The 27,618-nt window shown below is 39.8% G+C and overlaps 3 protein-coding genes across 4 annotated transcripts; 1 reads left to right on the top strand and 2 right to left on the bottom strand.

The window, feature by feature from the left end:
* Nucleotides 1-661: 661 nt before the first annotated feature.
* On the bottom strand, nucleotides 662-26,159 carry LOC135942623 (zinc finger protein 573-like). Of its 2 annotated transcripts, none has more exons than XM_065488835.1 (4): nucleotides 26,063-26,159; nucleotides 2,107-2,340; nucleotides 1,955-2,049; nucleotides 662-1,893 (listed from the first exon to the last, which is right to left on the bottom strand). In XM_065488835.1, the coding sequence occupies exons 2-4, from the start codon at nucleotides 2,328-2,330 to the stop codon at nucleotides 734-736; spliced, it is 1,479 nt and encodes a 492-aa protein (XP_065344907.1). In that variant the 5' UTR covers nucleotides 2,331-2,340; nucleotides 26,063-26,159; the 3' UTR covers nucleotides 662-733. The 2 variants fall into 2 exon arrangements, with proteins under 2 accessions (XP_065344907.1, XP_065344908.1); XM_065488836.1 differs by having other exon boundaries at nucleotides 26,075-26,139.
* Nucleotides 3,205-5,066, top strand: LOC135944026 (uncharacterized). The gene is made up of 3 exons (XM_065490705.1): nucleotides 3,205-3,556; nucleotides 3,622-3,716; nucleotides 3,776-5,066. Exons 1-3 carry the CDS (start codon nucleotides 3,324-3,326, stop codon nucleotides 4,318-4,320), a joined length of 873 nt encoding a protein of 290 aa, XP_065346777.1. The 5' UTR covers nucleotides 3,205-3,323; the 3' UTR covers nucleotides 4,321-5,066.
* LOC135944141 (ornithine decarboxylase-like) lies at nucleotides 6,054-8,598 on the bottom strand. Its single transcript, XM_065490910.1, has 8 exons — nucleotides 8,458-8,598; nucleotides 8,315-8,408; nucleotides 8,182-8,258; nucleotides 7,589-7,761; nucleotides 7,248-7,542; nucleotides 6,496-6,744; nucleotides 6,226-6,440; nucleotides 6,054-6,167 (listed from the first exon to the last, which is right to left on the bottom strand). Exons 1-8 carry the CDS (start codon nucleotides 8,536-8,538, stop codon nucleotides 6,119-6,121), a joined length of 1,233 nt encoding a protein of 410 aa, XP_065346982.1. The 5' UTR covers nucleotides 8,539-8,598; the 3' UTR covers nucleotides 6,054-6,118.
* Nucleotides 26,160-27,618: the final 1,459 nt, after the last annotated feature.

Below are 27,618 nucleotides of genomic sequence, written 5' to 3'. Positions count from 1 at the left end.
AAATTCTGGAAAAAAGAGCATCCAAACTTACGTGCTTTTCAAATGACACACATCCACGTGAATTATAAAATTTAAATTTTCTCAGCAATTTCGCATTTCCCCAAAAAAGGCATGCGCTACTAGATAGATTGCATCGAGAAGACTCAGATGCATCCCATAAAATGTGGTCAAGCACTGTAATTTTTCTGTGTTTCGTAATGAAGGATTTACGCGTCAGCGGGAAAATCACATCTGGATTTTGCGGCCACATTTGTGACCCTATCACTGCACTTTTGGTCGACTTTGACGTTGACCGCCATCCCGTCTGCCAAATTAGGCTACCCCACGAACCAAATCAACCCCTTACGGCCACCAAAACAAAATCATCATGTTCTCAGATTCAGAATCAGCGCTAAAAGTTTTGCGACCGGCAATCAGTCTTAAATTAAAAATTACGAATCATTAAAAACGGTGTGTGCTTGGCTAGAGCTGCAGCTAAATAAAACCTTTTCCTTTGGAGTCGAGAAAATTACTGGATGGACGTTTTGCCTTTTGTACGGACTCCGTAATGAATTTTCATGAACAATTTTACGAAAAAAAACCCAAAAACCGGATCTGTAGCAAAATTGCTGCTAAAAGGACAATATTCTGGTATAGGATTTTATAATTTCATAAGCAAGAATTTTCGCAATTTATTTTAATACAATTTATTCACAAGCGATAAATGAATTCAGGCGTCACTTCCGGCTGTAAATTATCTGGCACTGTTACAAGAAAAATATCTATTCTGGCAGCTCCTCAAACAATGTTTTTGAAAAAGTCCTGAGCACTTGAACTTGCGTCCGCAGCGCCGGCAAGTCTTGACAAGCTGGTGTTTGTAAATTTTTTGACGGAGCATCTCCTGAACACAATCTGCGCAACGAACGTATTCGTGCGACCTGCGCTTGTGATACTTGAGAAGATAATTAGCGGAAAAAAAATTGTCGCACTCATCACACTTAATCGTCTTTGGAAAATGTTTGCGTTGCATGTGCCGCGAAAGTTCTCCCTTCTCAAATGTCGAAAAGTCGCAATGGTCGCACCGAAAAATCCTAGTTGTGGAATGATCTTGTTGCACGTGGCGTTTGAATTCTCCGCATCGAAAGTTGGTTCCTCGGTAGCTCTTCCTATGTGATTGATACAAACCCGAGCACTCGAAACTGCGTTTGCATCTGGAGCAAACCAATGGCCTTCCGTGGTCTGCTTTGTACCCAAGAGAAACGTCCTGGCCACAAGATTTGCACTTGTCGAAAGTGTGCCAATCTTTGTAGTGCCTTTCCACTTGCCATTTCGAGCCGAATTTGGTGTCGCAATTGTCGCATTTGAAGGTCTTTGGCATGTGCTTCGCCTCTTCGTGTCGTTTCAACAAGTGCTTCAATGTGGTGAAATAATCGCAATGCTTGCATAGGTAAACATCTTGATTTACGGCTCGATTGTGAAACGAGTTTAAGTGGAGAATCATTTCAGTCTTGGATTTGAAGTACTCCTTGCAGCCGTAACGCGTGCACGCCACCGGAAGTTCCGGATGATTGCGTTTCATGTGCTTCCTCCACGTCGGGAAAGAGGAAAAAATATTAACATTTTCACAATATTTACAACGAATTTTCCTGCTTTCGCATGGTTCGTTCGGTTTCTTGTGAAAATCCATGTGCTGCTCTTTTTCCTCCTCGGTGTGAAAGAATGTGGTGCAGCCCCAATATCCACATTTGATGGCTTCTTTGTGATACACTCGGACGTGCTCCAACAGATGGTTGAAACTGTTGCCGCAGTATAAACACAATCCTTGGCCTTCTTTGCTTTCCAATGGAATTTTCTTCTCGTATTTGGCCAGATCAACCTCTCCCAACTGCACCCAACACTGGTCTACTTCTCCAACTGTAAAATTTAAATAATTGAAATGAAGCTGTTTATTATTGTATTAAAATTTCTCAAGTACCTGAGTAATTCTCCCGCAGCACCCTAGCGTTTTCTTCCAAATCAAGATTTTTCGGCCACCAAGCAACAGCCTCGTCTCCGGACTCATCCCCAAACCTGAAAAACGCGTCAAAATAAAATATCTGCAAGTTTGTTACCTCGTAAATAACATACTCGGCATGCCAGATGCAAAAATAGCAGATCAAAGCGTCCTCTTCGACCACCTCCGGCAAGTTTTCGTCTTCTTCCGTCAGGTTCATAACCTTCATGGCCCATTTCCTCAGCTTGATCCTGTCCACCTGCGACGCGAGGACGTGGCCGTCCGACGTCGGACACTCGCACAGTCTGCACAGCGGCTTTTGAATGGCAGTTTTTTCCACTCTTCTGGTTCTGCTCATCGTTATATGACTAAAAAATGAATGCCTAAATAGCTTTCTTGTTGAATATTCGGCGATTTTTAGCAAGATTTAAGTAGTAAAAATGAAATGAACACAAAAACAAAACAGCATGGGACATGGGATGATTGGTGATCTCCGTCTCCGCCTCTTTTCTGAGTAGTGAGTAAGATATGGAGAAGAAAGTTTAATGCTACTTTGTAGGTTTTTTTTACCATTTTTTAGCAAAGAATTCTTGATTAATCTAATATTTTGTATTTTTTAATTGTTGTTTTTAATTTTCTGAATTCTAAATCAGCAATTTAAAAAAGTTCTTTGTTCATTTTTCAAATCCTTTTATAAACCTCATTCTGTTTTCGCGGTTTGGAGCAGGTTGAACCAATTACCAACAATAAATAGCAAGAACTTTGTAATTTAATTAATGAAATCATCATAAACTTGATTTAGTTGCTAAACTAAAAGATGGAATAATTTATTTAAATGTTTATTTTGACAGCTTTGTGAAGTCAAAATAATTAAAAAATCAAAGTTCGAAGGTATCTTCTCGTCCTATGTCAAATCCCCATACCACGGCGACCACGCCTTTTACGACCAAGTCGCAGTACTTGCAGTTTGTTGTTGCTTCTCCTACCTCAACCAAGAGGTAAAATTATCGGAGCAAGAACTTGTTTAAAAGGCACTCAGACGGTACAAGACTGTTATAGTGCTATTAAATATTACAGAGTTTAGATAAATGAACAAATTGAAATTGCTTTAAGATTAAAAAGCATAGAAATATCTCAAGTTCAAGAATTTCGACTTTTCTTCCTATCTCAATCCCCATTAAAATCAGCTTCCATCTTCTATGAGTGCCACGCCCAATGTTGGACCAAAACATGAAAACACTCTACGCCGCCTGATCGTCTCGTTTGTATGTATTACCATCAATTATTTTTATCTAAAATGGTTGTTGCTCCGTCTGAGCCATTTTTTAATTGATAAATGTGCTTGTAGAAAATGCGGTTGAGAGTGAGATACTGGAGAGGAGCGGAAGCTCCAGTCCAAAAGCCGCTGTGCAGACTGTGCGAGTGTCCGGCGTCGGACGGCCACGTCCTCGGCTCACAGGTGGACAGGACGAAGCTGAGGAATTGGGCCATGATGAGCATGAACTTTACCGAAAGCGACGAATATTTGCCGGAGGAGGTCGAGAAAGACGATTTTATCTGCTATTTTTGCATCTGGCAGGCAGAGTGAGTTTTCCGAGCTCATAAAAATTCCAAAAATTCAGTTTTTTTAATGTTGACGCGTGTTTTAGGTTTGCGGATGAGACTGGAGACGAATCTATCGCTTGGTGGCCGCGGAATTTGGACTTGGACAAGACGTCAGAGCAGTTGCGCGAGAATTATTCTGGTTAATAATGGAAATTTTATTTTAAAATTAATTTTAATTAAAAAAAATATATATTTCAGAGGGAAAAGTGGAGCAGTGTTGGGTTCAATTGGACGAAGTTGAGGAGGAAATAGATCTGGAGCCCGAGGAAGCCGTTGAACTAGGCCCAGAAGGCGGAAAATGCGTTTACTGCGGAAAATTGTTCCTCTACCTGCGGCAACACATGCGAATTCTGCACAGAAACGCGATAAAATGCCAGCATGAGCAGTGCAACACGTATTTCCACACCTCGGAAGACAGAGAGCGGCATTTTCTGGAGCACCATTGCTTCATCCCGAAGAAGAAACTGCCGATGAAATGCCAGTTTTGCGAGGTGACCTGTTTGACTTCCTCCTACAAAATTCACGTCTACAGCAAACACCCGGAGTTCAGCAAGAAGTGCGCCTTGGTCGGCTGCCACGTCTATTTCGGCAGCGAGGCCGAGGCGCAGGCCCACTTCCGGTCGGCCCACGCCCACACCCTCAAGGCGAAAAAAAGAAAATCTTCGCTCGCACGGCCAGCCAAAAAATTCATGCTGCTCAAACCAACGGCAGATGAAGTTCAAGAAGTGCAATCTCCCCAGTGATTTTCCTTCGCGGTTTTTTCCTGTGATTTTTAACTTCCTATTTTAAATTTTTGTTGCAATTTCTTGCCTTTTAAAATAATTAAAAGTATTTATTTAAATTTTCGCTGGTGGTTAAAGTAAAGTAAAACCACAGAAAATTTAAAGTAATTTTCGTTCACTATTTTATGAAATTTTATAATTTTTTGGAGACTGAAATGTCTGGAAATTTTATTTACGACATTTTAAAAATTACGCATCAGTTGATTTGTCTTTTTTGTTGAAAATTGTTAATGATTAAATCCTATTTAAAAAGTAACGTATTTAGTTCCTTGAATCCGGCAAAAACTGCATGAGCTTTGCTTTTTACCAACGCTCTTTTTAATTTCCTTTTGAAAAAATTAAAAATTTCGCCCTTCACGAATAAAATTTTGTCTCAAAATTGTCTGACAAATGCTTAATAAGTTTTATAGACACTACACAATTAATACCCTGTAAAAAAACCTTTCGAAAAAAAAGCTCTATCTCATATTTAAAATAATTAAACCAATTTGACCTTTTGAAATCCCTCAAGGTGCTCAGGCAACGTCATGATGTACCTAAAATTTCGTTCCTGAGCACACTTCAGGACTTCAAACGGCCAAATTTCACATTATGTAGGTCATTCTAAGGCTACCCTGACGCCAGGGTTCGATTTCTAACTTGATCTGATGGTCTTTAGTGTAACCAAAGCATGTTCCGAGAGTAAAAATAAAGGTGAATATGCCAAATTGATTTTCTCATTAATTAATAAATCCCATGCTGCCGTTTTTGGTATAATCTAAAATTACTCGAATTTTAAAAATTAATAAATTTAATTAAAATTTTAAAATTAAACATTGAATGAGCATATTTTGGCTCAACATTTAATGTACCGACATTATTAGAACGTGTTGGATCAATCGTGCCGCGGAAATTTGGCCGATCCCTCGCCCCGCCCACTTTTAAATCCCTCTGCATGGCGCGCAGGAGTCCGCTTATCGAAGTGAAGTTAGCTCTCTGGGCGATAGATCGGCTGACCCTTTCGCGCAGTGCAGAGGGATAAATAAAAAAGTGGGTGGGGCATAGGTCGGCCAAATTTCCGCGACATGAAATACTCATTTATGTGAATTTTAACAGATTTCTGGTTTTTTTTTTTTGTTAGAAAACTGCTGCTAAATCGGTTTTAAGGACACCTTTAAATCAGGATGGTGCTGAGTGTCCACCATGGGACACTCGCAATGTCTGCAATGTGGCTTTTGTATCGGCATTATTTGGCATTAAAATGATAATAGAGAATCACATGGTAGACAAAATAAATAAAAGTGGGCGAAACGCAAAGAACCGCAGCTGTCTGCAGGGAAAGTACGGAAAGGAGCATAGATTGATTTCAAGTTCTTATCGTTTTATTTCCATAAAATACTATTATTTAACAGTTTGATCTTTATATTTATTCCAAATTCAACTAAAATTTGAAAATTTTCTTAATTACTTGGGGTTTTTCATTTAAAGTACTTTTGAAACCGTAACTCCTTATCGTAAACTTCTCGGGCAAGCCACATTATTGGCCGACTGAGCTGGACGACCAATCAGCAAGCGCCTTTCGCTGCATCACTGCATTTTGGCGCGAGGGGAATGAGTGCTTATTAGTAATACACGTTGTTTACAGGGAATAAAACAGATTTTATTCTGATTTACAACTGCATGCTACAAAACATCAATTTACCGAATTTAACCGTGTCTATGTAACGTTCCAGATTGAAAATTAGGGAATTTAATTGTCCTGTTAAAGGTCTAAGTCCACTTAGAGGTCATTTTTCTTGTTTAGAGTCGTGATATTCTTCAGCTCGAGCCTAAATTTACAAAAATTAACCAATTAAACAGTTGTAAATTAATTATTTAAAAACCTACAGTGTTTTTTCATCGGCGAAAGCGTTCACTTCCGGGACGGGCATTCCGTTGAACCCGCAAGAAATGGGCAGAGTGTACGCCCCCATGTTTTCGAAGACGAACCAATCCCCGATCTCCATTTCCGGCAGCATCAAAGGACCGGTAACCTGGTCCTCGCCGTCACAGGTTGGGCCCCAAATAGTTCCAATGGCCGGTTCCTTGTTGGCTTTAGACCTCTATTTTTTTTGTATTATTATTATTTATCAAAATATATTGAATAATAAAAACCACCTTGAGGGGAATCGGTTTGACGACCGCGTGGTCATATTTGAGACAGTTGAAGCTGCCGTAGATGCCGTCGTTGATGTAGTACATGAAGGAGTTGGTGCCGTCCTTGTTCTTAACCCTTCGCTTGGAGTGAATCAGGGTTGCCAGGGTGTACGCGGAGGCTACGTAAAACCGGCCTGGCTCGGCGATGACTCTCACTCCACAACCAACAGGGAAGAATTCTTTCAACGCACTGTTCACCACATCAGCAATCTAAACCACAATTAAATGGAAACAATTTATTAAAACATACGCACTCTGCTCCCCCTTCCCTTACCGGAAGTCACAACTTGGTAGAGTAGTCATTTCAAATAAATTTAAGACCGTTTTTGACGAAGTTTCTGAGCACACCAGGATTCCGGAGGGTCCAGTGCAACAGCGCAAGGTGCGAACTTTTTTTCCCGCCAAAACAATATGAACGTATATGCGCATGCGTGAGAGCTGGTTTGAGCACTTGCTGAGAGACCGCCTATACGAAAAACTTCTTTGTCACATCCAGGCATCTCCCACGCATGCGCACGTCTCGCCAATACGTTCATATTGTTTTGGCGGGAAAAAAGTTCGCACGTCGCGCTGGACTTTTTGGTTGGAAAAATATCCACTTTACCTAATTCGACCCTCAGATATCGATTGGTGTGCTCAGAAGACAGTCTTTAAGAATCAAACGAGTTGAAACTCCAGCATTGAAAGGGGATCTGTGTGTTTTCGACCATTACATTATCAAGAGAAGAGTCCTTGTTGCCTGGGAATCCGCCTCCAATGTCCAGCAAGGTGAATTCAAACCCGATTCGCTTGGCGGCGTCAAACAAGCCTCGAGCAGCTTGGATGGCCCGCTGGAACACAGGCGGGTCGGAGCAGCCAGAGCCTACGTGAAAACTGACCCCGACCACGTCCAGACCGAGGGCACGGGCCGTCTCCAGGAGGGGAAATGCGTCCTCTACTTCGACTCCGAACTTCATTCCAAGCACGCATTGGGCTGAGCTCGCGTCGCAACGAATTCGAATCACCAATCTGGCGAGAAAATGTTGATTTTTTGAATTTTGAGGCGTAAATTTACTTTGCTGATGGGTAGAGGGCCTGGATTTTGTACAACTCTTCCTCGTTGTCGAAGGTCAGGGTTGCCACTCCTGCTTTAGCGACGAAGTTGATGTGCGAGGCTGGCTTGACGGTGTTGGCGAAGATGATTCTGCTGGGATCAGCGCCCATTGCCAAGACTTTAGCACATTCACCCTACGATTTTAAATCACCAAACATTAAAGTCCGTCTTTGACGAAGTTTCTGAGCCCACCAATCGATTCTTGAGGGTCGAATTAGGTAAAGAGGACATTTTTTCCGACCAAAAAGTCCAGAACTACTTGCGAACTCTTTTCCCGCCAAAACAATAAGAATGCGAGAACTATGCGCATGCGTCAGAGCTACTTTGAGCACTTGCAGAGAGACCGCCTGTACGAATGACTTCTTTGTCAGATCTGACGCATACGCAGTGCTCGCATTCTTATTGTTTTGGCGGGAAAAGAGTTCTCACGTTGCGCTGAACTTTTTGGTCGGGAAAAATCTCTCCTTAACCTAATTTGACCCTCAGGAATCATTTGGTGTACTCAGAAACTTCGTCAACGACGGTCTTTTAAAGGAATTTAGTTTTTGGTTTACCTCGGAGGCACAGTCAAAGCCAGTTCCGAGTGCATTCAAGACTTCAAGCACCATCGGGCTGTCATTGCACTTGACGGCTGCAAAATTGTGAGATTATCTTTGGTTTGGTGTTAATAATAGTTAATAAATTTACCGTAAAAAGGCTCGACTGAGGGAAGCTTCAATTTCCACTCATGGTGTCTGCGCACAATTTCCCCTACGTCCATGACGAAAAAAGCGTCTTGAATCTATTGAATTTAGATTGAAAATTTTTTACTTATTAATAAATTTTCTCACCCCTGAGTTGATCATTTGTTCCATCGCCTGCCAAGCAGAACGGCCCGACTCCAACACCGCGATCTCCTTGATTAATTCCATTTTAATCACCCCTATGAAATCAATAATAAAAATTGTTGATTTTTTGTAAGAAATACACGTTTTTGATTCGATTGGGATGTTCAAACTGATGCAGATGTGCAGATTACATCAAATGAGGACAGACAATGACCAGTTCTTATCAAATTTAAACCATTAAATTCGTATCAAACTCAAATATTACCACAGACGGTAAGAAAATGCGAATAAAAACTGATAACACACGCCGCTATCTCGTCTCTCTGCTGATAATGAGTCGTATGACGTGTTTCCTCAGTCTTCACATATTTGTCCTCTCAAGTTGAAGAGGATATATTGATACTCTCTCGATCAGAGTTAAAATTCTTCCATGTTTCACCGAAAAATGATGTCAGCAGATGACACGGACCAGCTAATTCGAGTAGTTTCCTCAATCTCGACCCTGATGAACTCTTTCTTGAAATACAGAAGGACACAAGCTCTTCAGGATGCAGCGAGGTTCGACGGAGTTGACAGGTGTCGACGCCTGGTGTCACAAGGAGCAAACATAAACGTCAAGTGTGAGGAAACCGGTTTCACGCTGATGCACTGGGCAGCACTCAACAAGACTCATGGATTGGAGCTGATCGCGTACTTCGCGTCTCTCGGACTGAAAGTGGACGCCACGGGCAAATATTTGAGGATGATGCCGATTTACTACGCTTTGTTGGTGAAAAACTTTGAGGTGGCAAAGGAGCTGCTCACGCGCTTCCCACCTGGTCATGAGTTGAGATCGAACACCTTCTTGCACTTTTGTGTCAAGGCAAACAATTTGGAAGGCGTCAAAATTCTGTTCAAAAACGAAGACGCTAACGGGGATAAAATGCTGCTGTGTCGATTTTGCAAAGCTGGTTCAAATGCATTTCACGTAGCGGCGATTTTCGCAGATGTGGAAATGTGCGCTTGGCTTTTGAGCCAAGGCGCCGACCCTCGAGAATTGGCCGAGGACGACATGAGGAAACCCAATGCCCTCCACCTGGCTGCCGCATACAACAAACGAAATGGCAGGGAACTGGTTCGCTTCTTCATTTCCAGGTTGGGGTTTGATGTGAACGGAGGTGACAAAAATGGATTTACTCCCCTCCATTATGCCCTGCTGCATAGCAACCTCGCTGTTGCTGAAGATTTGTTAGTGCTTGGTGCAGATTTGAATGTGAGAAACCCTCTGAACATGGAAAATTTGATGCTCTGCTGTGTGAGTCACAATAAATTGGAGAGTGCTAAATTACTGCACGCCAAGAATCAGACATTGGTTCATGAATATGACGCATCTGGCAAGAATTCTCTGCACCTCGCTGCAAGTTTTGCAGATCTGGAGATGTGCAAGTGGTTGGTCTACACATGCGGAGTCGACGTTTATGAAGTATGTGCAGACGAGGAAGAATCTTTTGTTCAATATACGGCGTACAACATTTATTATGGAAAGGACATTCTTGCCTATTTTGTGCCCAGGTTCGGACTTGATCTGAACATGAGAGATAAAAGTGGATTGACACCTCTCCATTATGCCCTTATAGAGGAAAATATCCCTGTAGCTGAGGAATTGGTGAGGCTTGGCGCCGATTTGCAAGTAAAGTTTGGCGCAGAAAATTTGTACCGGTTCTGCGAGCGGAACAGAAGCTTCGAAAGTGTGAAATTTCTCATTGAAAAGCAACCTGACTTACTTAAGTAAAAAGCTGTGTTTTGATTCTTTTGAAAATTGTTTGTTTTGATGTTCTTCTCTAAGGCCAAGAAATATATTATCAAACTAGATTGTGTTGGCCTAAAAAATCTAGAATACTGACCTGCTCAGAAATATGTTAATCTATCTTATCAGGATAATAATACGATATGTAGGTCTAAGAATTATTCTGTAATACCATTTGATGTTATTATGAGGTTAATAAATAAATAAATAACAATTACGTCTTTTACACAATTAAAATTACTGTCATTATCCAATTTGAATATGCTCCTCTCCGATGATCTAATTTTTTTAACGTTATAATCATTGCTGTGTATTATTTGCCGCCGAGAGCAAACTGTAGATACCAACACCTCAATATTTAATCAGTAGAAAAAAACACTGCACCTGCATGCTTATCTAATGAAAAAACGATTGATAATCAGAGCAAGCTATAGGCAATCTCCTTGAGCACGAACAAATATAGAATATACGCTCTTCACTTCTGTACTATCTGATAAATAGTGGTCGTTGAAAAGTCAGTCTCCTTGGTGCATAATATAAAGTGCAAGCAGCTAATTTGACCGCGTTCAACGAAGTTTTTCAGGTGCGTGCAAGTATCTCACAATTTTTTATGATGTATCTAGAAAATTTATTCACAAGAATACTTTAACCAGAAAATTGAAATGCTTTGTCTTCTTATTCTTGTCTGACTTCTCAAAAGAGTAAAGAGATTTTAACTTGAATTAATTAATTGTGAAATCATTTAAATTTTCAGGATCCCAGAACTCCAAGATTATAAAAATGGCGTCGATTGACGAGGACCAGTTTATTCAAACGCTTGCCTCTCTGTCAATATCAACATCACAAAATTCCAATTTCGAGAACCCAGCTGCAGAAAACAAAATAAGACTTTCTCCCTTGCAAATGGCGGCAATTTTCGACGGAGTGGAAAAGTGTGAGCGCCTCGTTTCGGAAGGAGAAGACCTACACGCCAAGTGTCAAGATTTGGGCGCAACTCTGATGCACTTCGCTGCTTTGAACCAGATGAACGGACCAGAATTAATTGAATTCTTCGCGTCTCGCAGACTGAAAGTGAACGCAAAAGACAAGAAAAGAAAAGAACCGATTCACTACGCCATCCGAGCTAAAAACTTTGCGGTCGCTAACGAGCTGCTGAGACGCCGTCCTGGAGAGGAAAAAAGCAAAAATAATAACCTCCTGCATTTCTGCGTGTCGGAAAACGATTTGGAACTGGCGAAACTCGCGCTCGAAAGCGATAAAGAAATGCTATTTGCGTACGACGATTTGGGGAGAAACGCAATCCACTTGGCAGCCGGCTACGCGGACGTGGAAATGTGCATTTGGCTTTTGGGCGAAGGCGCCGACGCGCGAGCCCTGAGCAAAGATGGCTACGCGGACTCTGCCCTTCACTACGCGGCCCTGAACAAAAGTCACGGCCACGAAATCATTTCCTACTTTGTTTCCTCGCTCGACCACGACGTGAACGTCAAGGACAACCGACAGTTCACGCCCCTTTTCTACGCTTTGGGCGTCGAAAACCTGGTGGCTGCGGAAATTTTAATTTCGCTCGGAGCAGACCTGAAATTGAAACTGGAAAACTCGGAAAATGTGATGCACTACTGCATTCGGCGCAACAGGCAGAAAAGCGCCAAGTTGGTGCAGGAGAAGGAGCCGGAATTGGTGAAGGAAGCGAAAGCGGACGGCAGGAGTTGTTTGCACCTCGCCGCGCAGCACGCCGACTCGAATTTGTGCAACTGGTTGGTGCACGAGTGCGGCGTCGACGCCCTCGCGGGGTGCACGCGGCGCCAGAAGTCGGTTTTGCACTACGCGGCGGGCAACACGCGCCACGGAAAGGACATCATTTCGTGCTTCGTGGCCAAGTTCGCGTTGCAGTTGAACGGCAGGGACAAAAACGGCTGGACGCCGCTCCGCCACGCCTTCCACGCCGAAAACATCGACGCCGCCGAGGAATTGCTCACGCTCGGCGCCGACTCCAAGGTCAAAAGGGGAGCAGACAATTTAAACCCGTTTTGTGTTCGGTTCAGTTGACAATCGAAATTAATTTGAATTAAATTCAGAATTGAACAATTATTGAACTATACCCGGATACTTTTACTGAATTTCGATAGAAATTATAATGACAAATATCTTCCTTTACTGGATATTAAAAATAAAGCAGATTTATAGTTTAACATGTCATTTTTATACACAGCGAATAAATCAGCGAATTTTTTTAATTACGGCTGAAAGAGTAATTTTGTTCAATGAAAAATAAATCAACCTGTGCAAAAAATCAAAACATTTGTTAGAATTTCTCACAAAATAAAATTATAATCGATACGATAATTCTACTACCGTCACGAAGGTGATGCCGAGATTCTTTCTGTGGGCCCCGCGCGTTATCTCTTTTGTCAACAAGCTAAAGTAGTTGTTGAGAACTGGCTCGGAGTAAAATTAATCACGAGCTGTGACGTTTCGTCTGACGTGCTTAAATTAGACGCCACTTGTCAGAAAGCACTTGCAGAAGCACTGGCTCCCCGTCTCTCGTTAGCGCTAAAACAATATTTCGGTATAATCGAAGAATTAAAAAATAACCTCTAAAAGGTTAGATCACAACATTTAACGAATTTTGTAGCATTACGACAATTTCCTACTTTCAATAAGTTTTAAAATATTGATTAAATAAGTTAAAATTGAATTCATTTTACAAATAAAAACAATTCAAGAAATTTTAGATTATTACCTTTGAATGAATTGTAAATTTGATTGGGCTTTATTTTTAATTATATATAATTGCTAGTAATTATTTTCACATATAGTAACACTCGAGTCGTCAAATAAAATTACTCCTCCACCGTGGGGCTTCTGAAATATAGATAATCGAAGAACTGGAATTTTTCTCAAGGAAAAAGTGTGGAACACAAATAATTAACGTGGAAATGATTTAATAAAAATAGTCAATAGTTTGCAAAAAAAATCTTTCGCGTGTCTTGATCTAGTTCGTTCATCTGCTAGAACGACTAGTCTAGCTAAAGAAAGAGTCAACTTCTGATTTGATTTTATAAATTAATTTTTAATTTATTTGTAGGCGGAGTAAATCGAATATAATGCGGTTTAAAAAGAGCATCACTCTCTGGTACCGTTCACAGACCGTCAAAATCTATCTGGAAAAACCACAGTCACGTTTATATTAATCTATGTTGCTAGGGCCCATGCCACGTGCACTCAATTTAGAGATAAAGTAGCAACAAAAAGAGTGACGCGTGCGCAAACAATTTTCCTCAAAGCATATAGGTAGATGCATATATCAAACTCTCATTAATTATTTCCGCACATTCTTAGTAGGGGGAAAAAATTGATCATATTGATTAAAAAAAGAACAAATAAAAAATAATGAAAATTATCTCTACCTCTCTGGCGACGCAGAAATGCGCAATTTGTCCGACTTGGTGAGACATAATCTTATCTTTATCTCTCGAATCTTTTGGACTTTTGCACCATTTTTTAGTCTGCGACTTTTTTCTCAGTGATAGGGAGCTTAACAAGTTCTGTCCTCCGACTAAATTAACTTATTTTATTTAAAATAGGAGAGCATTTACATTTTTGACCGTTTTTTAAATCAAAGTAGAGCAATCTTTTTAATAAACATTAATTTGTCGATTCGTGTGATTCCCAGGAAAGGAAGATGGCGTCAGATGTTGTGGATCAACTGATTAAATCGATTTCCTCTCTGTCAACCTCGTATGATGTCCACAAAAACTCTTTCATCAAAAACACGCAACAGAAAACGCCTCTGCATGCTGCGGCGGCGATCGATGGAGTGGATACGTGTCGGCGCCTCGTTGCAGACGGCGCCGACATCAACGCCAAGTGCCAAGACTTCAACGCCACCGCGATGCACTACGCAGCGTTGAACGAGAAGCACGGATTGGAGGTGATTGAGTACTTCACTTCTTTGAAGATGAGAGTTGATACCGAGGACAAAAACGGAAAGGCACCGATCCACTATGCTATCAGAGCGAAGAATTCAAAAATTGCGGAAAAATTGCTCAAATTAATGTTTCCTGAAGGGGAAGAAAGCAAGAACAATCTGCTGCACTTTTGTGTGAAGAAAAATAATTTGGAAATGGCTAAAATCGTGCACAGCAATGATAAGGGACTTTTAAACAAATATGGAGAGCGTGGAAGGTCAACGATTCACGTAGCAGCTGTCTACGCCGATCTGGAAATGTGCAAGTGGCTTTTGAGCGAAGGCGCCGACGTTCGAGCTTTAACAAAGGATGAATTTGAGGAAAATGTGCTTCACTGTGCTGCTTACAACACATCGCACGGCACAGAACTGGTGCAGTTTTTCGTTTCCAATTTTGGCTTTGACGTGAACGCAAAAGACAAACTCGATTTAAGGCCTCTCCATAAGGCCTTTTGGAATGACAACATCCAAACTGCCGAAGAATTGTTGAAACTCGGTGCAGACCTAACAGTAAAACGGATCACCAATGGCTCCGATAATTTGGAAAATTTAATGCACTGTTGCGTAAGGTGGAACAAAATGAAAAGTGCTAAATTTTTACAAGAAAAGAATCGAAATTTGGTAAATGAACTCAGAGGGGATGGAAAAACATCTCTTCACATCGCAGCAATGCGTGCAGACTTGGACATGTGCAAATGGTTGGTGGACGAATGCGGCCTTGACCCTCGTGCTCTAGCCGGAAAACCAAAATTGTCAGTTTTGGAATCCGCTGCGTGCAACAAGTCACATGGAAAAGAAATTATCACATTTCTCGTCAACAAGTATTCACTCGATGTGAACAGGAAAGACGAATTTGGTTTAACACCACTGCACGAGGCATTTTATAGCAACAACATTGATGCTGCCGAAGAATTGGTGAGACTTGGCGCGGATTTAAAAGTGAAAAGAGGAGCGAAGAATCTGTTGCACGAGAGTGTAATCGATAACAAAGTAGAAAGTGTTAAATACCTGATTGAAAAGCTTCCTGGCTTACTTGTAGAGCCGGGAGAAGGTGGAAAAACTATCGTTCAATTGGCCGCTGAAAAAGGAGACAAGGAAATGATGAAATTATTAGCTGAGAAAGGTTGCCAATTTTAAATCAATTAAAAAGTGCCAGTTTAATTTCTTTGATCATTTTTAATTTTTTTTATAGTTACGTTAACAGTGTTGTTCAAAGGCTCCATTAAATTTTAAGGAATATAAAACTTATATAAAAAATAATTTTGAAAATTTTACTAAATGAAAGTAGTGATAACAGGTTATTTTTAAATATTGATGTTGTGTAACATTTTAATTATTTAGTAGATGCTAAAAAATTGATAACTTTTAGGAAGGTTAAGGTTTTTTTGCTAAATTGTAAACCTGGCTGATCTTTTTTGTTGTGAATAAATGAAAATAAAAACAATTAAAAAAATACGTTTCTTATTTTTTAACCACAATTTTGAAACTCAAAAATACTGAAAATGATAAAAAGCCATAAAAATAACATCATAAATGAATCACCTGTGAGGCGTGAACTAAGCAATCGCGTGCTAACCAAAAAAGGCAAAGAAAAATTAAAATATTTAACCTGCATGCCTCTGCCATCACGCGCCGTCTGGCGGAACTACGTGAGCTGAAAAGTAAAAGCGGCGGGTGATAATTAAATGAGCGTTTCTGATTTTGATAATGAAGAAATTCTGAAACAGTAGCGAACATAAAATAATGAAAAAAACGTGTGAAATTTTTTAATAAAAAATTGCGGCAGTAAATGCAATTTTAATTAAATGGCGCACTCTGCTGGGCCATAAAAATAAATAAAGTCGAATGGACACGGGTTAGGTTTTCTAATCTTCGCTGAATAATACGCAGGCTTGAGAGCGTTTGCATCACGTTGAGGCGAAAAATTGGAATTGTTTGCAACTTGCACTGCAGCACTGCTCGGCGGAACACGTGCATTATTCAAATAAATCGCTTGAAAATTAACAATCCTATTTTGAGAGAAAAAGTTTTATAATATTTCGGATAAATCGCGCATCTCTGATCTCTGCCTGGCCGTATCGGACGTTGCAGAGCATGACTCAAAATTCACAGCATAAATATCATTTGCAGCAATCTCAATCGATTCGTAATATAATCTAATTTTTACGTCGGGAGAGAAGAAATTCGGGTTCAGATCGAAAGAAAATTTCCACTGCAAAAAATAGAAAAAGCAGCGGCGGGCAATGCTCGTCTCGGAAGCTGCTGCCAATAGGACGAAATTGATAAGAAAATAATCTGTCGAGATTAAGGCGGCACTCAGAGCCGAGATAATGTTTTCTTATCTCTCTCTCTGGTATGGCTTCGTTTGATTCTGTGTGCGAACTGATTTATATCTTGTGTCGAGGGTCGAGGAGATAAAAAGTGCATTCCTTCAGCTGAATCAATAAATTGTGTCAGAGTGCTCAAATTATAAAATTTATCGCTTCCCGCTCTTCGAGATTAAGTTGTGCGTGTATTCTAGAAGCTATTTGTAAAACTGAACACACACGGGTCCAATCACTCCAAATGCTTATGGCTCCTAAATAAACGACAATCATAAGGAATTTAAACGCTCAATTATCTCCGCTGAACATATCCAAAATATCAATTTTTGTCGTTGGTCTAAAGTCCCTCAAAGCTTAAACAGCAATAATTTTAATTATCTAAACGGTTTAATTTTTTAATAAATAATTAGGAAGCTTGGAAGAACTGATAATTTGAGAATAGCAGGATGTCCAAAAATAGTTTGAAATTGCAATAACATTATTTTTAAATCAGCCATTGCAGAAAAAGAGAAACACAGTGCTAATAAAAATTGTGGTCGAAATCCACCTTTCACGAGAGTTAATTGGTGTCGGCGCAAGCTATGCTTTTATTCTTCTGGGCTGAGCAAGTGCCAAACGCACTAAGGAAATACGAAAATATTTCTCCTTCGATTGTCCAGATGGCGCCATAATACACGATTTCAGAATAAAAACTGGACTACTCGTTTTAGCACACTAGAAGAAGCTGTGCCGCAGAACCGTTAATTTGTGCAGGTTGCAGAAATCGTAGCACGGTTTTTTTATCAAACTAGATTGTGTTGGCTTAGAATACTGACCCACTCACTGATTATCTCTAATCAGTAAATGCACAAAACATGTGATCTCAGAATTGTTCTGTATTATCAACACGATTTTCTCTAGGTTAATGGTTAAATATACAATTAAGTCTTTTACGAAAATGTAACTACTGTCGATTGCTAATTTGAATGTGCTCCTCTCCCATGCATACGAAATTAATTTATAAAACTTCATAAATATTGCTGTGTTTTATTTGCCGCCGAGAGCAAACTGTAGATACCAACACCTCGATATTTAATCTGTAGAAAAAAACACTGCACCGGCATGCTTATCTAATGAAAAAACGATTGATAATCAGAGCAAGCTATAGGCAATCTCGTTGAGCACGAACAAATATAGAATATACGCTTTTCACTTCTGTATTATCTGATAAATAGTGGTCGTTGAAAAGTCAGTCCCCTTTTGGTGCATAATAAAGTGAAAGTCGCTAATTTGACCGCGTTCGACGAAGTTTCTCAGGTGCGTGCAAGTATCTCACAATTTTTTTTATGATGCATATAGAAAATTTATTCACAAGAATACTTTAACCAGGAAAATTTAAATGCTTTGTCTTCTTTTATTCTTGTCTGACTTCTCAAAAGAGTAAAGAGATTTCAACTTGAATTAATTAATTGTGAATTTATTTAAATTTTCAGGGTCCCAGAACTCCATGATTATAAAAATGGCGTCGATTGACGAGGACCAGTTTATTCAAACACTCGTCTCTCTGTCAATATCAACATCGCATCAACAGTCCACTCTCGAGAACCCAGATACAGAAAACAAAATAAGACTTTCTCCCTTGCAAATGGCGGCAATTTTCGACGGAGTGGAAAAGTGTGAGCGCCTCGTTTCGGAAGGAGAAGACCTACACGCCAAGTGTCAAGATTTGGGCGCAACTCTGATGCACTTCGCTGCTTTGAACCAGATGAACGGACCAGAATTAATTGAATTCTTCGCGTCTCGCGGACTGAAAGTGAACGCGAAAGACAAGAACGGAAAAGAACCGATTCACTACGCCATCCGAGCTAAAAACTTTGGGGTCGCTAACGAGCTGCTGAGACGCCGTCCTGGAGAGGAAAAAAGCAAAAACAATAACCTCCTGCATTTCTGCGTGTCGGAAAACGATTTGGAACTGGTGCAACTCGCGCTCGAAAGTGATAAAGAAATGCTATTTGCGTACGATGATTTGGGGAGAAACGGAATCCACCTGGCAGCCGGCTACGCGGACGTGGAAATGTGCATTTGGCTTTTGGGCGAAGGCGCCGACGCGAGAGCCCCGAGCAAAGATGGCTACGCGGACTCTGCCCTTCACTACGCAGCCCTGAACAAAAGTCACGGCCGCGAAATCAGTTCCTACTTTGTTTCCACGCTCGGCCACGACGTGAACGTCAAGGACAACCGCCAGTTCACGCCCCTTTTCTACGCTTTGGGCGTCGAAAACCTGGTGGCTGCGGAAATGTTGATTTCGCTCGGAGCAGACCTGAAATTGAAACTGGAAAACTCGGAAAATGTGATGCACTACTGCATTCGGCGCAACAGGCAGAAAAGCGCCAAGTTTGTGCAGGAGAAGGAGCCGGAATTGGTGAAGGAAGCGAAAGCGGACGGCAGGAGTTGTTTGCACCTCGCCGCGCAGCACGCCGACTCGAATTTGTGCAACTGGTTGGTGCACGAGTGCGGCGTCGACGCCCTCGCGGGGTGCACGCGGCGCCAGAAGTCGGTTTTGCACTACGCGGCGGGAAACACGCGCCACGGAAAGGACATCATTTCGTGCTTCGCGGCCAAGTTCGCGTTGCAGTTGAACGGCAGGGACAAAAACGGCTGGACGCCGCTCCGCCACGCCTTCCACGCCGAAAACATCGACGCCGCCGAGGAATTGCTCACGCTCGGCGCCGACTCCAAAGTCAAAAGGGGAGCAGACAATTTAAACCCGTTTTGTGTTCGACTCAGTTGACAATCGAAATTAATTTGAATTAAATTCAGAATTGAACAATTATTGAACTATACCCGGATACTTTTACTGAATTTCGATAGAAAATGTAATGACATACATCTTCCTTTGCCGGATATTAAAAATAAAGCAGATTTACAGTTTTACGTGTCATTTTTATACACAGAAATAATCAACGAATTTTTTTTAATTACAACCGAAATAGTGGTTTTGTTCACTGAAAAATAAATCAACCTGTGCAAGAAATCGAAAAATTTGTTATAATCTTCTCACAAAATAAAATTATAATCGATACGATAATTCTACTACCGTCACGAAGGTGATGCTGAGATTCCTGCTGTGGGCCCCGCGCGTTATCTCTTTTGTCAACAAGCTCAAGTGGTTGCTCTCGAGAACTGGCTCGGAGTAAAATGAATCACGAGCTGTGACGTTTCGTCTGACGTGTCAAATTAGACGCAACTTGACAGAAAGCACTTACAGAAGCCCTGGCTCTCCGTCTCTCGTTAGCGCTAAAACAATAATTCGGAATTTTTATATGAATACCTTTCAAAGAATTGTAAATTTGATTGGGCTTTATTTTTAAATTATATTTAATTGCCAGTAAATATTGTCATATATAGTAACTCCGGAGCCGTCTAATAAAATTACTCCTCCACCGTGGGGCTTCTGAAATAAATTATCGAACAACTGCAATTTTTTTCAAGGAAAACAGTGTGGAACAAATTATAAACGTGGAAATTTTTTAATAAAAATATCATAATTTTGCAAAAAAAATCTTTCGCGTGTCTTGATCTAGTTCATGCATCTGCTAAAATGACTAGTCTAGTTAATGAAAGAGTCAACTTGTGATTTGATTTTATAAATTAATTTTTAATTTATTTGTAAGGGGAGTAAATCGAATATAATGCGGTTTAAAAAGAACATCACTCTCTGGTACCTTTCACAGATCGCCAAAATCTATCTGGAAAAACCCTAGCGGTCACGTTTATATTAATCTATGTTGCTAGGGCCCACGCCACGTGCACTCAATTCAGAGATAAAGTAGCAACAAAAAGAGTGACGTGGGCGCAAAAACACTTTTCCTCAAAGCATGATAGGTAGATGCATATATCAAACTCTCATTAATTATTTCCACACATTCTTAGTAGGGGGAAAAAATTGATCATATTGATTAAAAAAAGAACAAATAAAAAATAATGAAAATTATCTCTACCTCTCTGGCGACGCAGAAATGCGCAATTTGTCAGACTTGGTGAGACATAATCTTATCGTTATCTTTCGAAACTTTTGGACTTTTGCACCATCTTTTAGTCTGCGACTTTTTTCTCAGTGATAGGGAGCTTAAAAAGTTCTGTCCTCAAACTAAATTAACTTTTTTTATTTAAAATAGGTAAGCATTTACATTTTTGACCGTTTTTTTTAAATCAAAGTAGAGAAAACATTTTAATAAACATTAATTTGTCAATTCTTGTGATTCCCAGGAAAGGAAGATGGCGTCAGATGTTGTGGACCAACTGATTCAATCGATTTCCGCTCTGTCAACCTCGTATGATGCCCACAAAAACTCATTCATCAAGAACACGCAACAGAAAACGCCTTTGCATGCTGCGGCGGCGATCGACGGAGTGGATACGTGTCGGCGCCTCGTTGCAGACGGCGCCGACATCAACGCCAAGTGCCAAGACTTCAACGCCACCGCGATGCACTACGCAGCGTTGAACGAGAAGCACGGATTGGAGGTGATTGAGTACTTCACTTCTTTGAAGATGAGTGTTCATACCGAGGACAAAAACGGAAAAGCACCGATCCTCTATGCTATCAGAGCGAAGAATTTCAAAATTGCGGAGAAATTGCTCAAATTAATGTTTCCTGAAGGGGAGTTAAGCAAGAACAATCTGCTGCACTTTTGTGTGAAGAGAAATAATTTGGAAATGGCTAAAATCGTGCACAACAATGATAAGGGACTTTTAAACAAATATGGAGAGCTTGGAAGGTCAAAGATTCACGTAGCAGCTTTCTACGCCGATCTGGAAATGTGCAAGTGGCTTTTGAGCGAAGGCGCCGACGTTCGAGCTTTAACGAAGGATAAATTTGAGCAAAACGTGCTTCACTGTGCTGCTTACAACACATCGCACGGCACAGAACTAGTGCAGTTTTTCGTTTCCAATTTAGGCTTTGACGTGAACGCTAAAGACAAACTCGATTATCGGCCACTCCATAATGCTTTTTGGAAAGACAACATAAAAACTGCCGAAGAATTGTTGAAACTTGGTGCAAATCTAACAGTAAAACGGGTCACCAATTACTCTTCCAATTTGGAAAATTTAATGCACTGTTGCGTAAGGTGGAACAAAATGAAAAGTGCTAAATTTTTACAAGAAAAGAATCGAAATTTGGTAAATGAACTCAGAGGGGATGGAAAAACATCTCTTCACATCGCAGCAATGCGTGCAGACTTGGACATGTGCAAATGGTTGGTGGACGAATGCGGCCTTGACCCTCGTGCTCTAGCCGGAAAACCAAAATTGTCAGTTTTGGAATCCGCTGCGTGCAACAAGTCACATGGAAAAGAAATTATCACATTTCTCGTCAACAAGTATTCACTCGATGTGAACAGGAAAGACGAATTTGGTTTAACACCACTGCACGAGGCATTTTATAGCAACAACATTGATGCTGCCGAAGAATTGGTGAGACTTGGCGCGGATTTAAAAGTGAAAAGAGGAGCGAAGAATCTGTTGCACGAGAGTGTAATCGATAACAAAGTAGAAAGTGTTAAATACCTGATTGAAAAGCTTCCTGGCTTACTTGTAGAGCCGGGAGAAGGTGGAAAAACTATCGTTCAATTGGCCGCTGAAAAAGGAGACAAGGAAATGATGAAATTATTAGCTGAGAAAGGTTGCCAATTTTAAATCAATTAAAAAGTGCCAGTTTAATTTCTTTGATCATTTTTAATTTTTTTTATAGTTACGTTAACAGTGTTGTTCAAAGGCTCCATTAAATTTTAAGGAATATAAAACTTATATAAAAAATAATTTTGAAAATTTTACTAAATGAAAGTAGTGATAACAGGTTATTTTTAAATATTGATGTTGTGTAACATTTTAATTATTTAGTAGATGCTAAAAAATTGATAACTTTTAGGAAGGTTAAGGTTTTTTTGCTAAATTGTAAACCTGGCTGATCTTTTTTGTTGTGAATAAATGAAAATAAAAACAATTAAAAAAATACGTTTCTTATTTTTTAACCACAATTTTGAAACTCAAAAATACTGAAAATGATAAAAAGCCATAAAAATAACATCATAAATGAATCACCTGTGAGGCGTGAACTAAGCAATCGCGTGCTAACCAAAAAAGGCAAAGAAAAATGAAAATATTTAACCTGCATGCCTCTGCCATCACGCGCCGGCTGGCGGAACTACGTGAGCTGAAAAGTAAAAGTGCCGGGTGTTTATTAAATGAGCGTTTCTGATCTTGATAATGAAGAAATTCTGAAACAGTAGCGAACATAAAATAATGAAAAACACGTGTGAAATTTTTTAATCAAAAATTGCGGCAGTAAATGCAATTTAAATTAAATGGCGCACTCTGCTCGGCCATAAAATAAATAAAGTCGAATGGACACGGGTTAGGTTTTCTAATCTTCGCTGAATACTACGCAGGCTTGAGAGCGTTTGCATCACGTTGAGGCGAAAAATTGGAATTGTTTGCAACTTGCACTGCAGCACTGCTTGGCGGAACACGTGCATTATTCAAATAAATCGATTGTAAATTAACAATCCTATTTTGAGAGAAAAAGTTTTATAATATTTCGGATAAATCGCGCATCTCTGATCTCTGCCTGGCCGTATCGGACGTTGCAGGCCATGACTCAAAATTCACAGCATAAATATCATTTGCAGCGATCTCAATCGATTCGAAATATAATCTAATTTTTACGTCGGGTGAGAAGAAATTCGGGTTCAGACCGAAAGAAAATTTACACTTTGAAAAATAGAAAGAGCAGCGGCGGGCAATGCTTTTCTCGGAGGCTGCTGCAAACAGGACGAAATTGATAAGAAAATAATCTGTCGAGATTAAGGCGGCACTCAGAGCAGAGATAATGTTTTCTTATCTCTCTCTCTGGTATGGCTTCGTTTGATTCTGTGTGCCAACTGATATATATCTTGCGTCGAGGGTCGAGGAGATAAAAAGTGCATTCCTTCAGCTGAATCAATAAATTGTGTCAGAGTGCTCAAATTACAAAATGTATCGGTTCCTGCTCTGGGAGATTAAGTCGTGCGTATATTCTAGAAGCTATATTATTTGTAACACTGAACACACACGGGTCCAATCACTCCAAATGCTTATGGCTCCTAAATAAACGACAATCAAGAGGAATTTAGACGCTCAATTATCTCCGCTCAACATCCCCAAAATATCAATTTTTGTCGTTGGTCTCAAAGCCTACACAGCAATAATCTTAATTATCTAAACGGTTTTATTTTTTAATAAATAATTAGAATGCTTGGAAGGAAGAATCAGCAAACCAGAATCGAGAACTGATAATTTGAGAACAGCAGGATGTCCAGAAAATAATTTGAAATTTCAATAACATTATTTTTAAATCGGCCATTGCAGAAAAAGAGAAACACAGTGCTAATCAAAATTTTGGCCAAAATCAACCTTTCACGAGAGTTAATTGCTGTCGGCGCAAGCTATGCTTATTCTGGGCTGAGCATAAATACCTCATTGAAAAGTTTCCTGGCCTAATTGCAGAGCCTGGACCAGGTGGAAAAACTATCGTTCAATTGGCCGCTGAAAAAGGAGACAAGGAAATGATGAAGCTATTAGCTGAGAAAGGATTCAAATTTTGAATCAATAAAAAAGTGCGGCTTTTGTTTCTTTGAAAATGTTAATTTGTACCATAAGTTAGGAAACAGTGTTGTTCTAATTTTATGCTCCATTTAACTAGACCGCTCTCTTACATGGGTTATAAAATGGAGACACATAATAGTTATGTCTTTGTGAAGGGATATGGATTTTTTTGCTAATTTGTTTAATTGTCAGCATTAATGTTTATTTTGATTAAATTCAAATGAAGATAGTTCAATAATTTGTGTATTAATTTAACACGTATGAACCAATTTCAATGATAAGAGTTTCACAATATATCACGATATGGTCAATAAGGTGATCCCCAGCAGTTCAACAAAAAGATAAGAATATGATTAGATATGATGGGGATTGTTTTTCTTAAAATAGGCGGGGAATTAAAGAGTTTTAATTAATTTAAAAATAAAGTAATAATGATTCGGCCCTCTTCACTGTTCGTATAAAGATATTTACATATTAATTAGGTTTTTTGTTATACAGGTTTAAAACACTACATAATATCAGATAAATTCGGTAGAAAATAGCTATCAGTAATCCTTGGCACTATAGTGGATTGGGTAACTCTACCTTCAACAGCAGGGGGCAATAAAACTCGCAAAAAAGTTAAAATGATGAGCGGCCATAAAATAATCAGCTCTGGAGTGTGAAATGTGCAGTCGCGTGTGCTTATCAAGGCAAAGAATCACGAAGGTTTTAATCTGCATGCCTCTGCCATCATGCGCCGGACGTCGGAACTACAAGCGCTTAAAAGCGAAAATGAGCATTATTTTAAGTTATTGTTAGAGATATTCTTAAACAGTAACAATAAACAGAAGAAAAATTAATAAAAAGAAGAGCAATTAAATTTGCGTTTCTGGACGACTTGCTCTTAAAATTAATTATTTTTTAAACAATAATTTGTACAGACCTAACAGAAAAGCGCAAATTTGTTTATATTATGCAACAGTTATGCTATGAAAAAAATTTGCCAGATTTAAGCACGCGAAGGAATGGGGAAAGGAATAATCATTAATTGTTTGGCTTACCGGCCAATAAAAAAATAAATAAAATCAAAACTTTTTTCCTTTTCTTCTCGCTGGACAGTTCGTTTATGACACGTTGAGGCGAATGAGTGGAATATTGTTTGCAACTTGCAATGCAGCACTGCTCGGCAGCGCACGTATGCACGTATCAAATGAATCGCTTGAAAGTTTGCATGAGTATGTATTTGGAGAGAAATGGGGATTTATTTATTTATTTCGGAGTGATCGCGCATTTCTTTCGGGTCGTATTGGACGTTACAGCCGCATATATCAAAATTCACAGCCACCAGCATAAAATTTATGTTTGACATTTTATTGAGACGTCATTAAATTGTAATTTGATTCAAAGTTTCCATCGCAAACGGTAAGTAACAATGAATAATCGAGAGTTATATAGGATACTAAAGTTTATGTATCTCAAAAATAATATTGTAATTTGGAGGATTCCCGGGTAGGATGAAATTCGGGTTCAGATCGAAAGAAAATTTCCACTGTGAAAAGGATAGAAAGAGCAGCGGCGGGCAATGCTTGTCTCGGAGGCTGCTGCAAACAGGATGAAATTGATAAGAAAATAATCTGTCGAGATTAGGTGGCACTCAATAGAACAGAGATATTGTTTTCTTATCTTTCTCTGATATGGCTCCGTTTGATTCTGCTGGTGTGCGACTTATCTCTTGTGTCGAGGAGATAAAAATAAAGTGCATTCCTTCGCAGCTGAATCAATATCCCATAGTTAATATAGTTGTGAAATGATTGCATATATGTGTTATCATGTAGAAGTTCCCGCACATCTTTGCGTAAACTAAGTTTGTGTCAATTTGGCTCCAAACCATATGAAAATTTATGAAAATACTTCACTGACCGATTGATTAACCTCCACGCGCAATGGTCATGTCGTTTAACTCGCTCTCGTCCGGCCGGGAGATTCGGTCGTGCGTTTTCAGTGTTTGTCGTTGGTCTCAAAGCTTCAACGCAGCAATTTTAATCATTTAAATATGTTTTTGTTTTAATTAATGATCAATTAATAGAATGTACTGGAGGAAGATTCGGCAATGCAGAATCGAGTACTCAAAATTTGAGACTATGAGGATGTCGGAAAAATAGTTTGAATAATTAATTAAATCAGCCCCCGAGAAAAACAGCGAAACTATGCGAATCAAAATATGTGGCCAATAAAATCCAGCATTCACGAGAGTTGCCTGCTATTCTTCTTGTGGGCTGGGAAGAAGTGCCAAACGCACTAACAATATGGAAATATTTCTCCTTGGCACGTTTAGATGGCGGCTGAATGCACAATTTCAGATAAAAAAAACTTGACGGCTATATAGTCGATAAATCACACTGGTAGAAACTGTGCCGCAGAGCAGTTAATTTGTGCAGGTTGCAGAAATCTTACCACGATTTTTGCCTTGACCGCGAGCCGAATATTTGAGGTTGGAGACCGTTTTGTGTTCTTCTCACTCAGTTGACTGGAAAATATGCCAATAAAGAGACAAAAAATATGCATACCTATCCTTTTGATCAAAATTCCCGTGGAGGGTGAAACAGGTAAATAGAAGCTCTTGTAAAGAGGTCGTCAGAGCGGAATTATTTAAAAAAAATGAAGCCAAAGTGAAATTTTCAGTTTGATTTTTATTGCACTTTCAAGTGCCCCTAAATCCGATCAGCTTGCTCACTAACACTTGGAATGGGAAGGCTGCTTCAGTCTCGTGGGCTGCCAAAATTAAGAATTCCCAGGTATTCCATACCTGTCGGGCCCTGCATTTTTTTAGGTGGAAATGAAAAGATAAGACTCTTGAAAAACATGACTTTATAATTAAATTAAATGAAAATATTGATTCACTCATGCAATTTTAGAGATATTAGTAATTAATTTACAACAAACACTGCTTTAAAAAAAACAAGCCACAAATTATGAGAATTTCTGGCAACGCTGAATCGTGCGATTTGTCAAAATTAGTAAGATAATATATAATATATATAAATATCTTCTCCTTATATCTCTAGTATGTAAGAGAACCCCTATTAATCTACTTGTGTTTGTTAATTCACGTGTTTCAGGAAAAGGGAGATCGCGGCAGATATTATGGACCACCTGATTAAATCCATGTCCGCTCTGTCAACCTCGTATGATGTCCACAAGAACTCTTTCATCAAGAACACACAACAGAAAACGCCTCTGCACGTTTCGGCGGAGTAGATACGTGTCGACGCCTCGTGGGAGAAGGCGCCGACATCAACGCCAAGTGCCAAGACTTCAACGCCACCGCCATGCACTACGCAGCGTTGAACGAGAAGCACGGATTGGAGGTGGTCGAGTACTTCACTTCTTTGAAGATGAGAGTTGATACCGAGGACAAAAACGGAAAGGAACCACGAGAATTCACGTCAATGAGTCATTTCTTTCTATATAAAACG

Source organism: Cloeon dipterum, chromosome 4 (genome assembly GCF_949628265.1).
Source record: "Cloeon dipterum chromosome 4, ieCloDipt1.1, whole genome shotgun sequence".
Classification (NCBI taxonomy): domain Eukaryota; kingdom Metazoa; phylum Arthropoda; class Insecta; order Ephemeroptera; family Baetidae; genus Cloeon; species Cloeon dipterum.
The sequence above is the reverse complement of the archived record's forward strand: the minus strand, read 5'-3'. Positions and strand labels throughout refer to the sequence as shown.